This window comes from Hemitrygon akajei, chromosome 1, assembly GCF_048418815.1.
Source record: "Hemitrygon akajei chromosome 1, sHemAka1.3, whole genome shotgun sequence".
NCBI lineage: Eukaryota > Metazoa > Chordata > Chondrichthyes > Myliobatiformes > Dasyatidae > Hemitrygon > Hemitrygon akajei.
Window position 1 is genome coordinate 3,193,073 of NC_133124.1, and position 17,465 is coordinate 3,210,537.

The 17,465-nt window shown below is 43.1% G+C and overlaps 1 protein-coding gene across 2 annotated transcripts in view; it reads right to left on the minus strand.

Annotated features, from left to right (window-relative positions):
- Positions 1-228: 228 nt before the first annotated feature.
- LOC140741700 (phosphatidylserine synthase 1-like) overlaps positions 229-17,465 on the minus strand; it is a 50,866-nt gene continuing 33,629 nt past the window's right edge. Inside the window, exons 10-13 of one of the 2 annotated variants that reach the window (XM_073072030.1) lie at positions 12,254-12,353; positions 9,218-9,283; positions 7,979-8,057; positions 229-2,154 (exon numbers count right to left, since the gene is read on the minus strand). In XM_073072030.1, coding sequence (XP_072928131.1) covers positions 2,045-2,154; positions 7,979-8,057; positions 9,218-9,283; positions 12,254-12,353 — 355 coding nt within the window. In that variant the 3' untranslated portion in view covers positions 229-2,044. The remainder of the gene's footprint in view (positions 2,155-7,978; positions 8,058-9,217; positions 9,284-12,253; positions 12,354-17,465) is intronic. The other variant, XR_012102129.1, reaches the window with a different exon arrangement.

Consider the following 17,465-nt stretch of genomic DNA (forward strand, 5'->3'; position numbering starts at 1 on the left):
AATGGAGGGTTATGTGGTAGAGTGGGTTTAGTACTTTTTTTTAAGGATTATATGGGTCGGCACAACATGGAGGGTTGAAGGGCCTGTACTGTGCCGTACTGTTCTATGGTTCTATAGTTCAAATATTACTCACTTAACTATTCTTAGTAACAGAAATTTTGACCAAGGGTGCCCAAACTTTTGCATGCCACTGTATATTGAAAAGAAATCACACATAAATAGAATAGGTTGATATTTCTGAAGTGATTTATTTGGAACCCCTGTCTGTTAGTATTCCAAATGTAACAGATTTCCTGAGTGAAGACTGTCAGTTTTGAAAAGAAAGTTCATATAAGATTGGACATTAGTTTGTGTATCAGACCTGCCAGTTGCTATTGTGATGATTGTTGTACCATAGGCTCAAAAGAGACCAGTTCCACACAAAAATTATAATCAACATTATTTTCAGTGGCATCAAAGCTACAGAGTGCATTGTCCAGCATTTCATTACTCAAGTTTTCTGATGGATTATCATGATGAGAATTACAAACATGTCAAGAAATTGACCAAAGAAAATAAAGTCATTCATATTTCTATCTCATTTCTATTTGTAACAGGATGATAAACACTAATGATTCTGCAGATTCTGGAAATCCAGAGCAACACACAGAAAATGATGGGGGAGCCCAGCAAGGCAGGCAGCCTCTATAGAAATGAATAAACCTGTCATGTTTCAGGCCACGACCCTTCATCAGGACTGGGGAAGAAGGGGGAAGGTGCCAGAATAAGAAGATGGTGGGGTGGGGGGGGGGGGGGGGGGGGGGGGAGAGAGGAAAAGCTGCAGGTAACAGGTGAAGCCAGTGGGTGGGGTTGATGAAGTGAAGCTGGGAGTTGATAGGTGGAAAGGGCCGAAGAAGGAATCTGATAGGAGAGAAGAATGGCCCATGAGAGGAAAGGAAGGAGGATGGGCACCGGGGGAGGTGAAAGACAGGTGAAGAGAAGGTGGAGGTAAGAGGCCAGGGTAGGGATGGCAAGTTATCTTCATTCATGACTTATTCTTGTAACAAGTAAAACAGGATTATTTCATTCTAAAAATTGTCAGATGCAGTCAATATCAAATATGACTGCATTTCAAATCAGTGTACGAGTTCCACTGGATACTAGAATGAAGTAACTAGCACGATGTACTTAATGGAATTGTATTCTCTATTTATATTATCTATTGAATAAAAATACAACAGGTGAAATGTTCAAGACTTAAATGAAAATTCAGGAAAAAAATCTGGAATAAAGGTTATAAAACCCCTTCAACAGTTTGCAAGGGTTGGGCCTTCATTAACCAAGCAGTTTTACGCCATTTCACTCAACACAAATTGAAATCAATAACTACAGCATTTGGCACAAATTATATATACTGTATGACTGAAGCAAGCTTCACACAAACTCTTAACAGAGCAACTGTTCAGAGTGATCACATTGCAGCAGAAACCAGTCAAAAAGTGCTTTCCTGGAAACTGTTCCCTACGCTCCACTAACCTAACTGCATTTCAGTGTTAGTTAACGCTGTGGTTGGCTAACCTAACTGCATTTTAATGGTTAGTTAATGCTGCGTTCAGCTAACCTAACTGCATTTCATTGTTAGTTAATGCTGCGTTCCACTGACCTAACTGCATTTCAATGTTAGTTAACACTGCAGTTGGTTAACCTAACTAGTTAACGCTGCATTCCACTAACCTAACTGCATTTCAATGTTAGTTAACGCTGTGGTTGACTCTATCAACTCAAAACTAAATCGCCAGCAAAAAACTTAAAATGTTTTAAATAAAAATATACAAAAGCTTCAAGAATTTCTTTTCTTTAAACAAAATGGTAAGAAATAATGTAGGAACACGTTAAGCTGATGAGTTGCTCCAAAACACTAAAACTGCTTAGTCATCACGCACCATCCCTCAGCTACCAAACTCATCAACCAGCCTTTTCATTCTGTTTGTCGGCTTTCCAAACGCTTTCAGATCCAGCTCCGGACTTCCTCGTGGAAGATGGACTCCACCTCAGTGAAACCACCTTACTTCCTGCCAAAGCCATTACTCATCCGACATTTACCAGAAGGCCTTTTACGCTTCGTCATGCTCTTGTCCGCTCTGGTCACGTCTGACACTTCGCAATTTCCATCGCCTGGATAAAACAGAAAAGAATCTATTCTGTGAATAAAACAAAATGGAAGGCTAAAGTTCATCAACACAAAAGAAAATCTGAGATGCTGGAAATCAAGAACACAGACAAAATGCTGGAAGAACTCAGCAGGTCAGGCAGCATCTATGGAGGGGAATAAACAGTAAACATTCCAGGCCGACACCCTTAATCGACACTGGAAAGGAAGCAGGAAGATGCCATGATGGAGTGAGGGGAAGGAGGACAAGCTGGAAGGTGAAAGGTGAAGCCATGTGGGGGTTGGGCCATGTCCTCCTCTTCTGCCACGATGAGGCCACACTCAGGTTAGAGGAGCAACACCTCAGATGCTGTCTAGCTGGCCTCTAACCTGACAGAGTAAATATTGATTGCTTCAACTTCTGGTGTGTTTTCCCCCTCCACCTATCTTCTTCATCAATTTCCCACACTGGCCTCTTGCCTCTTCTCCTCACCTGCCAATCACCCCCTCCTTCCCTTTTTCCAATGATCCATCTCCTCTCCTATCAGATTCCTTCTTCTTCAGCCCTTTATTACCTTTCTCAGTGATCACCTCCAGCTTCTTACTCCCTCTCCATAGATGTTCATTCCTCACCACAGATGTTCATTCCTCTCCATAGATGTTCATTCCTCACCACAGATGTTCATTCCTCTCCATAGATGTTCATTCCTCTCCATAGATGTTCATTCCTCACCATAGATGTTCATTCCTCTCCATAGATGTTCATTCCTCACCATAGATGTTCATTCCTCACCATAGATGTTCATTCCTCACCATAGATGTTCATTCCTCACCATAGATGTTCATTCCTCTCCATAGATGTTCATTCCTCAACATAGATGTTCATTCCTCACCATAGATGTTCATTCCTCACCATAGATGTTCATTCCTCACCATAGATGTTCATTCCTCACCATAGATGTTCATTCCTCTCCATAGATGTTCATTCCTCTCCATAGATGTTCATTCCTCTCCATAGATGCTGCTTGACCTGCTAAGTTCCTCCAGCATTTTGTGTGTGATACTAAAGTTTACCAAGTTCCCTTTAGTCAATCAGCTAATTTATAAGAGTGTTGCTCAGAACGTTGACTGGTTTGTGTCAATTGTTCTCAGTTACTGATCTAAACTTACCAATGTTGTACTGAACCAGCTCAAAAGCAAATCAGAAACACCCAAACACACATCGCTCTCAGTTACTGATCTAAACTTACTAATGAAATTGCAGAGCTAGCTACAAATACACAAAAAATTTACCACTTTGTAGAGACATGAACAAACACAAAGGACACGAAAGCAATTCGTTGAAAATACTTGAACTAGAACTTACTTTCTGCAGGCTCAAAGTGAGTATTTTAATCCGTAAGTGGTGTCTATTGCATAACGTCTTCATTGTTTTACGAATACAGACATAGAACACTACAACACAGAAACAGGCCCTTCAGCCCTTTAGTCTATGCCAAACCATTAATCTATTTCCATCAACCTGCACCCCGACCATGGCCTTCCATACCCTTCCCACCCAGCTACCTATCCAAATTCTGTTAGATGTTGAAATCAAACCTGCATTCATCCCTTCTACTGGTATTTCACTTCACTCTCTCACCACCTTCTGAGTGAAGAAGTTCCTCCATAGTTTCTCATTAAACATTTTACCTTTCACCCTTAACCCCTGACCTCCAGCTCCAGTCTGATCCATAGATAGGGTAAATGCAAACTGGAATTTTCTACTATCTGACCCCTCATGAATATGTATATCTCTATCATATCTCCCCTCATTCTCCTACACTCCAGGGAATAAGGTTCTAACCTATTCAAACTTTCCCTATAACTCAGGTCCTCCAGTCCCAACAACTTCTTTTGAAAACCGGTTTGTTTCCTCATAGCCAATGTGGTTGTGGCTTTGAATTCCAGATGGGAACTATTTTCTCATCATTGTTGCAAACTGCTAATCCTCTGCCTGGTGACATAGCATTTGACTATTTAATTGATTTTATCTTTGCAATTTAACAATTAATTACCTGCTAGTATTTTTATAATTACTTATATATATATAACTGCTTAGTATGTTTCCTCATGGTCACAGTATGTATATACAGCTGTTCAGTGTGTCCCCTAGTGGTCACAGTCCGTATATGCAGTTGTTTAGAGTGCCCCTATTGGTTATAGTTGCTTATATCATTCTGGAAAGTTCAGGAGTTTCTCTGGTGTTACATTATTTGAATAGGGGCTATCTGATTGGTTAACTCTTATCTATCAATTTGAATGGAATGTTTATCTATGGGGTATAAAAAAGGTCAAGGTTGATACACCATCTTTTCCTCTGGTCTCTTTGAGTTTGAATGTACTTAGCTATCAGACTTTTTTCGGCTCTACATTTCCAACTCTTGGTGTTCTATTAACATGAAATAAAACAATAGTGAAGCAACGAGTTTTTGAAGGGTGTGAGGGAAGAGAAGTGAGTGCCATTACTATTACTAGAGAGAAGGTGCTCAAAAAGCTGAGAGATCTAATGGTAGCTAAGTCACCCAGACCAGATGAACTGCACTCTAGTGTTCTGAAAGAGGTAGTGGTACAGATTGGGGAGGCATTAGTAATGATCTATCAAAAATCATTGCACTATGTCATGGTGCCAGAGTAATGGAAAATTGCAAGTATCACTCCATTCCTTAAGCAAGGAGGAAAGCAGCAGAAAGGAAATCATACGACAGTTAGCCTGATCTCAGTGGTTGGGAAGATGTTGGAACCAATCATTAAGGATGAGGTTATGGAGTACTTAGTGACACAGGACAAGAGAGGACAAAGTCAGCAGAGTTTCCTTCTGGGAAAATCCTGCCTGACGAACCTGTTGGAATTCTTTGAGGAGATTACAAGTAGGACAGATAAAGAAGATGTAGTGGATGTTGTACATTTGTACTTTCAGAAGGCCTTTGACAAGGTGCCACAAATGATGCTGCTTACCAAGTTAAGAGCCCATGGTATTAACAGAAAAGTTACTGGCATTATTAGAGTATTGGCTGATTGGTAGGAGGCAGTGAGTGGGAATAAAAGGATCCTTTTCTGGTTGGCTGCGAGTGGTGTTCTGCAGGGACCACTTCTTTTTATGCTGTATATCAATGATTTAGATGATGTAATAGGTGGCTTTGTTGCCAAGTTTGTAGATGATACGAAGATTGGTGGAAGGGCAGGTAATGTTGAGGAAACAGGTAGGATGCAGAAGGACTTAAGACAGATTAGAAGAATGGGCAAGAAAGTGGTAAATGGAAAATGCATGGTCATGCATTTTGGTAGTAGAAATAAATGCGCAGACTATTTTCTAAATACGGAGAAAAGCCAAAAATCTGAGATGCAAAGGGACTTGGGAATCCTTGTGCAGAATGTCCTCAAGGTTAGCTTGCAGGTAGAGTCACTGGTGAAGAAGGCAAATGCAACTTTAGCATTCATTTCAAGAGGTCTACAATACAAGAGCAAGGATGTGATGCTGAGGCTTTAAGGCACTGGTGATGCCTCACCTTGAGTATCGTGAACAATTCTGGTCTCCTCATCTAAAAAAAGATGTGCTGGCATTGGAGAGGGTTCAGAGGAGGTTCACAAGGATGATTCTGGGAATGAAAGGGTTATCATACGAGGAATGTTTGATGGCTCTGGGTCTGTATTCGCTGGAATTTAGAAGGATGAGGGGGAATATCATTGAAACCTTTTGAATGTTGAAAGGCCTAGACAGAGTAGATGTGGAAAGGATGTTTCTCATGGTAGGGGAAATCTCAGACAAGAGGGCACATCCTCAGAATAGAGGGGCATCCATTTAAAACAGAGATACGGATAATTTCTTTAGCCAGCAGCTGGTGAACTTGTGGAATTTATTCCCACAGGCAGCTGTGGAGGCCAGGTTATTGGATGTATTTAAGGCAAAGCTTGATAGGTTCTTGATTGGACACAGAATCAAAGGTTATGGGGAGAAGGGTGGAGAGTGGAACTGAGGAGGGAAAAAAAGGATCAGCCACGATTGAATGGCGGACAGGATTCAATGGACCAAATGGCCTAATTCTGCTCCTATGTCTTATGGTATTATATTTAAGGCTTAGGTTTCCTGATCGGTCAGGGCATCAAAGGTTATGGTGAGAAGGCAGGTATATAGAACCATAGAACACTACAAACAGGCCATTCGGCCCTCCTAGTCTGTGCCAAAACTTTATTCTGCTAGTCTCATTGACCTGCACCCAGTTCATAACCCTCCAGACGTCTCCCATACATGTAACTATCCAATTTATTCTTAAAACTTAAGAGTGAGCCTGCATTTACCATGTCAGATGGCAGCTTGTTCCACACTCCCACCACTCTCTGAGTGAAGAAGCTCCCCCTAACGTTCCCCCTAAACCTTTCCACTTTCACCCTTAACCCATGTCCTCTAGTATTTATCTCTCCCAGTCTAAGTGGAAAGAGCCTACTCGCATTTACTCTGTCCATGCCCCTCATAATTTTGTAAACCTCCATCAAATCCCCCCTCATTCTTCTACGCTCCAAAGAATAAAGTCCTAACCTGTTCAATCTTTCCCTGTAGCTCAACTCCTGAAGACCCGGCAACATCCTAGTAAATCTTCTCCACACTTTTTCAATCTTACTGATATCCTTCCTATAGTTAGGTAACCAGAACTGCACACAATACTCCAAATTTGACCTAACAATGTCTTATACAACTTCACCATAACATCCCAACTCCTATACTCAATACTTTGATTTATGAATACCAGGATGCCAAAAGCCTTCTTTACAACCGTCTACCTGTGACGCCACTTTGTCCTTCTAAAATGCAACACCTCACATTTGTCTGCATTAAATCCCAACTGCCATTTTCTGGCCCATTTTTCCAGATCCCTCTGCAAGCTTTGAAAGCCTTCCTCACTGTCCACAACGCCTCCAATCTTAATGTCATCAGCAAACTTGCTGATCCAATTTACCACATTATCATCTAGATCATTGATATAGACAACAAACAACAATGGTCCCAGCACAGATCCCTGAGGCACACCACTAGTCACAGGCCTCCAGTCTGAGATGCAATCATCCACTACCACTCTCGTCTTCTCCCACAGAGCCAATTTCAAATCCAGTTTACAACCTCTCCATGGATAGCTAGTGTCTGAACCTTCTGAACTAACCTCCCATGTGGGACCTTGTTAAATGCCTTACTAAAGTCCACGTAGACAACATCCACAGCCTTTCCTTCATCTACTTTTTTGGCAACCTCCTCGAAAAACTCTACAGGATTCATTAAACACGATCTACCATGCATAAAGCCATGCTGACTATCCTTAATCAGCCCTTGGCTGACCAAATACTTGTATATCCGATCTTTCAGAACACCTTCCAATAACTTAACTACTACTGATGTCAGGCAAACCGGCCTGTAATTACCTAGTTTACTTTTGGAGCCTTTTTTAAACAACGGAACAACACAAGCTACCCTCCAATCCTCCGGCACCACACCCGTGACTAAGGACATTCTAAATATTTCTGCCAGGGCCCCTGCAATTTCTACACTAGTCTCTCTCAAGGTCCGAGGAAATATCATGTCAGGCCCGGGGGATTTATCTACCTTTATTTGCTGTGAGGCAGCAAGCACCTCCTCCTCTTTAATCTCTATATGTTCCATGACACTACTGCTTGTTTCCCTTCCTTCCATATCCGCTATGCCAGCATATGGAGTTGAGTGGGATCTGGGAATCAGCCAAGATGTAATGGTGGAGCAGTCTCAGTGGGCTGAATGGCCTAATTCTTCTCCTAGATGTCATGCTCTTATTTCAATGCACAAACCTTTTGCGTGTGTGTCACCAGGCAGTGGAGAGATATCAGTGCTGTTAACTGACTCCTCATATTCACACTCGGAAAGAGTCTGAAAGACAGAAAACATCAAAGGGAAAGTCAAAGTAATTTTTTAAAATCAAAGTACTTAGAGGCCACTTTATTAGGTACAATGCAAATATCTAATCAGCCAATCATGTGGCAGCAACTCAATTCATCAAAGCATGGAGACATGGTCAGGAGGTTCAGTTGTGTTGAGGCTAAACATCAGAATGGGGAAGAGATGTGATCTAAGTGACTTTGACTGTGGAGTGATTGTTGGTGCCAGACAGGGTGGTTTGAGTATCTCAGAAACTGATCTTATTTTATTTATTTACTTACAGATACAGCACACAGGAGACCCTTCCAGACTTACAAGCCACGCTGCCTCAGCAAACCCCGACAAGCCCAATTTAACCCTAACCCACTCAGGGGACAATTTACAATGACAAATTAACCTGCCTGGGACATCTTTGGACTGCGGGAGGAAAACTGGAGCATGTGGAGAAAACACACGCGTTGCCTGGGGAGGACATTACAAACACTTTAGAGGCCGGAATTGAGCTCCGAACACAGAGACCCTGAGCTGTAATAGGGCTGTGACCATGACAACCGCCATCTCCTGGGAGTTTTGCATGAACCACTCTCTGGAGTGTAAAGAACGAAGGAAAAGCAACCAGTGAGCGGCAGATCTGTGGGGGAAATCACCTCGTTAATGAGAGAGGTCAGAGGAGAATGGCCAGACTGGTTCGAGCTGACAGGAAGGCGACAGTAACTCAAATAACCACACGTTACAACCGCCATGTGCAGAGAGCATCTCTGAACGCACAGCACATTGAACATTGAAGTGGATGGGCTACAGCAGCAGAAAACCATGAGCATACTCGCAGTGGCCACCTTATTAGTTACAAAAGGCATTTAATAAAGTGGCCACTGATAAAAGTCACCACGTACTATCTTGAGATACATTTCTTTCTAGACAGTTACAGGAAAATAAAGAATACAATCGAATTGACAAAAACCTGTATGTAAGCCGAGACTGAGAAATGACCAATGTGGAAAAGGGGACAAAATGTGCAAACAGTCCGTGGGGTGGGGTGGGGGGGTTGGAGACCTCATTGCAATCTATTGAATATTGAAAGGTCTAGATAGAATGGATGCACAGAGGAAGTTTCTGGTAGTGGGGGAGAACAATGCCAGTCACAAACTCACCTTCTCACGTTCAGTCTGTTCAGCATACCACACCATTCCCGCAAGGCAAAGGAAGGTAATGAAAGCCTGGAATGAGTGAGAAATCCAGATAAATGATCTTCAGTCTTTTCCGAGACCAATTTACACACAATTTAACAAAACAGCAAACATCACATTTTTTTTGGATTCATTTATAGTTCGAATGTGGCAATTATATTCGAGCGGTTGGCAAGGAAGCACAGAACATTCCAGAACAGTGCAGGCCCTTCGGCCTATGATATTGTGCTGTCCTTTTAAACATATTCCAAGATCAATCTAACATTTCCAAAAAGCAGTTATCATTCATTCCCTCAACATCTCAGTTGCTGGTCTCAGACATTGTCACGAGGATGACTGGATTACTGTTTCTCATCACCACCATCAGGGAACAGGTACAGGAGCTTGAAGACATTTTAGGAACAGCCTCGTCCCACTCCATCAGATTTCTGAATGTTTTTTTACACAGAGTAGTGGGTGTGTGGAACACCCTGCCAGGGTGCTGGCAGAGGCAGATACATCAGGTGCATTTGAGAAACTCTTAGATAGGCACATGGATGATAGAAAAACAGAGGGTTATGTGGGAGGGAAGGGTTCGATTGGTCTCAGAGTATGTGGGCCGAAGGGCCTGTACTGTGCTGTAATGCTCTGTGTTCTATTGTATACACATTAGAATATCAAAATGTTCTTCATTACTAAGCAAGACCAAGAATGAATTGTTGCATTTTGTCTACAATAAACCACCTTGAGACCATCATTTTCCCCCATAATGAGACCATGAAATAAAATATTACCAGAAATATTAATTTCTCTGCAAATGTAAAATCCCAGCAAATTTATTAGTCATGTGAGTAAACAAGAGTTACATCAGAGCATTTGTAACCAATCCAAGCTTGAGTACAATTATAGCAGTTCTTTAGGCCTGTCCGGTGTCTGAGGGCTGTGTATGTGTGTGGGTGGGGGGAGGGAGGTTTTGCAGTTGTTATTTGTTGCTTCGTGTGTTGTTTTGCTTTTAATTTTATCACACTGATGTGACCAATGAACCCGTCTGTACGCCTTTAGAATGTGCAAGGCAACTGGAGCACCCAAAGGAAACCCACCCGTTCACAGGCGGCAGTCAGAAATGAATCTGTGTCGCGGATGACACCACTGTCACAGGCCGAATCAAAGTACACAAAATGCTGGAGGAACTCAGCAGGCCAGGCAGTGGAAAATGTTTCTCTATAGATGCTGCCTGGTCTGCTGACTTCCTTCAGCATTTTGTGTGTGTTGCTCAGATTTCCAGCATCTTGTTTATCAAAATCAGAATCTGATTTAACATCACCAGCATATGTTGTTGTTGAACTTGTTAACTTTGTGGAAGCAGTACAATGCAATACATGGTAAGTGTAGAAAAAAAAGTGTGTGTGTGTGTGTGTGTGTGTGTGTGTGTGTGTGTGTGTGTGTGTGTGTGTGTGTGTGTGTGTGTGTGTGTGTGTGTGTGTGTGTGTGTGTGTGTGTGTGTGTGTGTGTGTGTGTGTGTGAGACAGATAAATTAGAGTAAGTAGTACAAAAACAGAAATTAGAAAAAAGTTTAGGGGGTTCAAAGTCCATTTCAGAATCAGATGGTAGAGGGAAAGAAGCTGTTCCTGAATCGCTGAGTGTGTGCCTTCAGGCTTCTGCACCTCCTCCCTTATGATAACAGTGAGAAAAGGGCATGCCCTGGGTGCTGCAGCTCTGTGATGATGGATGCTTCTCCCTGAAGATGTCTTGGATACCACAGAGGTAGTATCCAGGATAGAGCTGACTAATTGAAAGAAAGTACAACAGCACATCTACTTGCTCAGGAGGTTCCACGAGTCATCAGAAACCTTGACAAACTTGTGTGGTGGAGAGTGTATTGACTGGGTAGATCAGAGTATGGATTGGGAACACCAATGCCTTTGAGTGGAAAATCCTACAAACGGTAGTGGATTCAGCCCAGTACATCGCAGGTAAAGCCCTCCCAACCATTGAGCACATCTACATATAACGTTGCCGTAGAAAAGCAGCATCCATCATCAAAGATCCTCACCACCCAGGCCATGCTTTTTTCTCGCTGCTGCCATCAGGTAGAAGGTAGGAGCCTCAGGTCTCGCACCACCAGGTTCAAGAACAGTTACTACCCCTCAAACATCAGGTTCTTAAACAGAAGGAGATAGCTACACTTATCTATTAAAATGTTCCCACAACCAATTATCTCACTTTAAGGACCCTTTATCTTGTTATTTCAATCTCTCATTATTTATTGCCATTTATTTATATTTGCATTTGCAGCTTGCTGTCTGCCACACTCTTGCTCTTTCTTGTTCACAGTTACTGTTCTACAGATTTGTTAAGTATACCCGCAGGAAGGAGAATCTCAGGGTTGTGTGCGGGGATGCATGTACTTTGATAATAAATTTTACTTTGAACTTTATTCAATTTCACTTGCCTCATCACTTAATTGTTCCTACACCTATGGATTCACTTTCAAGAACTCTTCATCTCATGTTCTCGATAGTTATTGCTTGCTTGCTTATTTATTTAGTTATTTATCTATCTAGCTAGTTAGCTATTTATTTATTTATCTTTTTCTCTTTTAGCATTTGCACAGTTTGGTGTTCTTGCACATTGGTTGTCTACCCTGTTGGTGTGGCCTTTCATCGATTCTATTATGGTTATTGGATTTATTGAGTATGCCCGCAAGAAAATGTGTCCCAGGTTCGTATACGGTGACATATCTGTACTTTGATAATAAATTTACCTTGAACTGCGAAGTGTTTTGCTAACCACTACACCACTAAGCTGCTGTGTTGTGCTCTGTGTTGTTCTGCCAAGGATGGTAGGAATGCTAAGTCGTTGCCGGAATGTGTGGCGATGCTTGTGGGCTGCCCCCAGTGCACCCACAGCCTGTGTTGATGCAAGTGACACATTTCACTGTATGCCTTGACGTACATGCATTAATAAATCTGAATCTGAAGCCAGTTGATTATTGGAGCAATAAGCAATGATCTTTCTTACCATGCAGAGCAGCCAGAGGATGACATACAAGCCCACGGTTTTGGAGAAAAGATCCTGACCGGACTTGATGCATACTATTGCTTCCAGAAAGGAAATGGCACTGTTAACATTTTTTAAAAAGAAAGTTAGACAGATCTCATAAATACAGCCCAACTCACAGCCAGGTACACACTCTAACAGATTTGGAATTAAGTTGAACTATTTTTGTATTGCAAAAGGCAATTGTTCTCAGAGATAGAAGACAGAACAATCCAGCAAGCTGCACTACACAGAAACCCACCTATCTAACCCTAGCCTAGTCTAATCACAGGGCAATTTACAATGACCAATTAACCTACTAACTGATATATCCTTGGACTGTGGGAGGAAACCAGAGCACCCGGAGGAAAACCACACGCACACTGGAAGGACGTACAAACCCTCACACTCGGCTTCAGAACCGAACTCTGAAACCCCCCCCCCCCCAGCTGTTATAGTGCTGCACTACCTGTTACGTCACTGTGGCGCCCAAATAATAAATTAAGTTCAAACTCCAGCAATAGATTAATACAAGACAGCAGATTGATACAATGACATGTAGCATTTATAAATGACAAATTCAATTGTTTACTGGGATGTGACTACTTGGGTGGGTTTGCAAGCAGGAACTTCGGAACAAGGTCAATGTTGAGGAGAACTGGAGGCTTGGGGAACGAGTAGATAATGGTTTTGTTTGTATTATATACAGACTCTGATGTGTAACCAAATGGTGTCAACAACAATCAGACCAAGATACAAGCAGGCGATGAGGCTGAAATCACAGTGGGCTACTTACAATGTTTGGAAACATGTAAAATAACAGGACACAACAGCACAGTACAGGCCCTTCAGCCCTCAATATTGTGCCAACATTTTAACCCAACCCTTCCCTCCATCTATCTGAGAGTTTCTCAAATGTCCCGGATGTAGCTGTCTCTATCACCACTCCTGTCAGGGCGTTCCATGCACCCACCATTCTCTGTGTTAAAAAAAAATCCACCTCTGACATCGCACCTATACATTTTCCCAGATGCCTTAAAAATTGTGACCCCATGTACTAGCCATTTCCTCTCTGGTAAAAAAAGACTGCCTGTCCAGTCAAACAATATCTCTTACATCTTGTACACCTCTATCAAGTCACCTCTCATCTTCCTTCACTCCAAACAGAGACGCCCTAGCTCACTTAACCTATCCTCTTAAGACATGCTCTCTAATCTAGGCAGCATCCTGGAAATTCTCCTCTGCACCCTCTCTAAAGCTTCCACATCCTTCCTATAATGAGGTGACCAGAACTGAACACAACACTCCAAGCGCAAATGGAATAGGAACTAAAAAGGAGCAAAAGTCGACCTCACATTTCACAAGAGTGGGGAGGGGAGAGGTGGTTAAAACCAGGGGGGTGGAGAACAACTTTAGGTTGAATGATAGAGTTACGTCAGAGTTACATTTTTACCTAGAGAGTGGTGGGTGTGCGCAAAGCCCTGCCGGGGTTGTGGTAGAAATGGTATACAAAATTATAGAAACATGGTTAACCCACAGCACAATACAGGCCCTTCGGCCCACAAAGCTGTGCTGAACACATACTTGCTTTAGAAATTACCTAGGGTTAACCATAGCCCTCTATTTTTCTGAGCTCCATGTACTTATCCAGGAGTCTCTTAAAAGACCCTATCGTATCCACCTCCACCACCATCGCCGGTAGACCATTCCATGCACTCACCACTCTCTGCATAATAAATTTACCCAACATCCCCTCTGTACCTACTTCCAAGCACCTTAAAACTATGCCCCCTCGTGTTAGCCATTTCAGCCCAGGGAAAAGCCTCTGACTATCCACACAATCAATGCCTCTCATCATCTTATACACCTCTATTAGGTCACTTCTCATCCTCCGTCGCTCCAAGGAGAAAAGGCTGAGTTCACTCAACCTATTCTCATAAGGCATGCTCTCCAATCCAGGCAACATCCTTGTAAATCTCCTCTGCACTCTTTCTATGGTTTCCACATCCTTCCTGTAGTGAGGCGACCAGAACTGAGCACAGAACTCTGAGTGGGGTCTGACCAGGGTCCTATATAGCTGCAACATTACCTCTCGGCTCTTAAATTCAGTTCCATGATTGATGAAGGCCAATGCACTGTATGCTTTCTAACCACAGAGTCAACCTGCGCAGCTGCTTTGAGTGTCCTATGGACTCGGACCCCAAGATCCCTCTGATCCTCCACACTGACAAGAGTTTTACCATTAATACTATAATTCTGCCATCATATTTGACCTACCAAAATGAACCACCTCACACTTATCTGGGTTGAACTCCATCTGCCACTTCTCAGCCCAGTTTTGCATCCTATCAATGTCCCGCTGTAACCTCTGACAGCCCTCCACACTATCCACAACACCCCCAACCTTTGCGTCATCAGATTTACTAACCCATCCCTTCACTTCCTCATCCAGGTAACTTATAATAATCACAAAGAGAAGGGGTCCCAGAACAGATCCCTGAGGCACACGACTGGTCACTGACCTCCATGCAGAATATGACTCGTCTACAACCACTCTTTGCCTTCTGTGGGCAAGACAGTTCTGGATCCACAAAGCAATGTCCCCTTGGACCCCATGCCTCCTTACTTTCTCAATAAGCCTTGCATGGGGTCCCTTGTCAAATGCCTTGCTGAAATCCATATACACTACATCTGCTGCTCTACCTTCATCAATGTGTTTAGTCACATCCTCAAAAAATTCAATCAGGCTCATAAGGCACGACCTGCCTTTGACAAAGCCATACTGACTATTCCTAATCATATTATGCCTCTCCAAATGTTCATAAATCCTGCCTCTCAGGATCTTTTCCATCATCTTACCAACCACTGAGGTAAGAGTCACTGGTCTATATTTTCCAGGGCTATCTCTGCTTTCTTTCTTGAATAAGGGAACAACATCCGCAACCCTCCAATCTTCCGGAACCTCTACCGTCCCTATTGATGATGCAAAGATCATCGCCACAGGCTCAGAAATCTCCTCCCTCACCTCCCACAGTAGCCTGGGATACATCTCATCTGGTCCAAGAGACTTATCCAACTTGATGCCTTCCAAAAGCTCCAGCACATCTTTTGAGGAAGTATAGATGAGGTGTATAGATAGGGTTAATGCAAACAAGCTTTGTCCACTGAGAGGTTGGGCGAGACTACAAGTAGAGGTCATGGCTTAAAGGTGAAAGGTGAGAAATTCAAGGGGAACATGAGAGAAAACTTCACTCAAAGGGTCGCGAGTGTGAACAAGCTACTAGCACAAGTGGTGCACGAGAGCTCAATTTCAACCTTTAATATGAGTTTAGATATATTTAAATGGATATATCTATGCATTAGAGTAAACATCTTTATGTTTATTTATTTATTGAGCTCGATTTCAACATTTAAGATAAGTCTGTAGAGGTACGTGGATGGGAGGGGCATGGAGGGCCATGGTCCCAGTGTAGGAGTTGACAGATTAAATGGTTCAGCACAGACTAGATGGGCTGAAGAGCCTGTTTCTGTTTCTGTACGTTTCTATAACTCTCTGTATTATCAACAGTTTTGGGCAACTTTGCTAAGAGAGGATGTGCTGGCATTGCAGAGAGCCCAGAGGAAATTTCCAATTGAAGAGTGTTTGATAGGTCTGGGCCTGTGCTCGCTGGAGTTTAGAAGGATGATGGTGGAATCTCATAGAGCATAGAAATCTACAGCACATTACAGGCCCTTCGGCCCACAATGTTGTGGCAACAGGTTACCTACTCTAGAAACTGCCTCGAATGTCCCCACCACATAGCCCTCTATTTTTCCAAGTTCCATGTACCTATCTAAGAGGCTCTTAAAAGACCCTGTTGTATCCGCCTCCACCACCGCTGCCGGTAGTGCATTCCACGCACCCACCACTCTCTGTGTGAAAAACTTACCTGACATTCCCCCTGAACCTACTTCCAAGCACCTTAAAACTACGCCCCCTCGTGTTAGCCATTTCAGCCCTGGAAAAATGCCTTCAGCTATCCACATGATCAATGCCTCTCATCACCTTAAACACCTCTTTCAGGTCACCTCTCATCCTCCGTCGCTCCAAGGAGAAAAGGCTGAGTTCACTCAACCTATTCTCATAAGGCATGCTCTGCAATCCAGGCAACATCCTTGTAAATCTCCTCTGCACTCTCTCTATAGTATCCATATCCTTCCTGTAGTGAGGTGACCAGAACTGAACACAGTACTCCAAGTGGGGTCTAACTAAGGTCTTGTATAGCTGTAACATTACTTCAGGCTCTTGAACTCGGTCGCACAGTTGTTGAATGCCAACACACCATACGTCTTCTTAACAACACTGTCAATCAGTGCACTGTGGACTCAGACCCCGAGATCGCTCAGATCCTCCACACTGCCAAGAGTCTTACCATTAATACAAATTCTGTCTTCAAATTTGACCTACCAAAATGAACAACTTTACACTTATCTGGGTTGAACTCCATCTGCCACTTCTCAGCCCAGTTTTGCATCCTATCAATGTCCTGCTGTTACCTTTGACGGCCCTGCAGAGTATCCACAACACCCTCAACCTTTGTGTCATCAGCAAACTTACTAACACATCCCTCCACTTCCTCATCCAGGTCACATAAAAATCACAAAGTGGAGGGGTCCTGGAGCAGATCCCCGTGGAACACCACTGGTCACCATCCTCCATGCAGAACACGAACCACCTACAACTCCCCTTTGCCTTCTGTGGGCAAGCCAATTCTCCATCCACAAAGCAAGGTCTCCTTGGATCCCATGCCTCCTTAGCTTCTGAATGAGCCTTGCATGCGGAACCTAATCTCATTGAAACCTATCAAATGTTGAAAGGCCTGGATAGAGGATGCTTCCTGCAGCGGAGGAGTCTAGGACCAGAGGGCACAGCCTCAGAACACAAGGACATCGCCTTAGAAAAGAGATAAGGAGAAATTTCTTTAGCCTGAGGGTGGTGACCATTGCCACACTTGGCTGTACAGGCCAAGTCATTGGGTATATTTAAAATGGAGGTTGATAGGGTCTTGATTAGTAAGGGTGTCAAACGTTACAGGGAGAGGGCAGGAGAGTGGGCTTGAGATGGACAATGGCGAATGGGCTGAATGGCCTCATTCTGATCCCATGTCTGATAGTCTGGAGAGCTAGGTGAAGAGTGAGGCAACAGGTCTCCTCC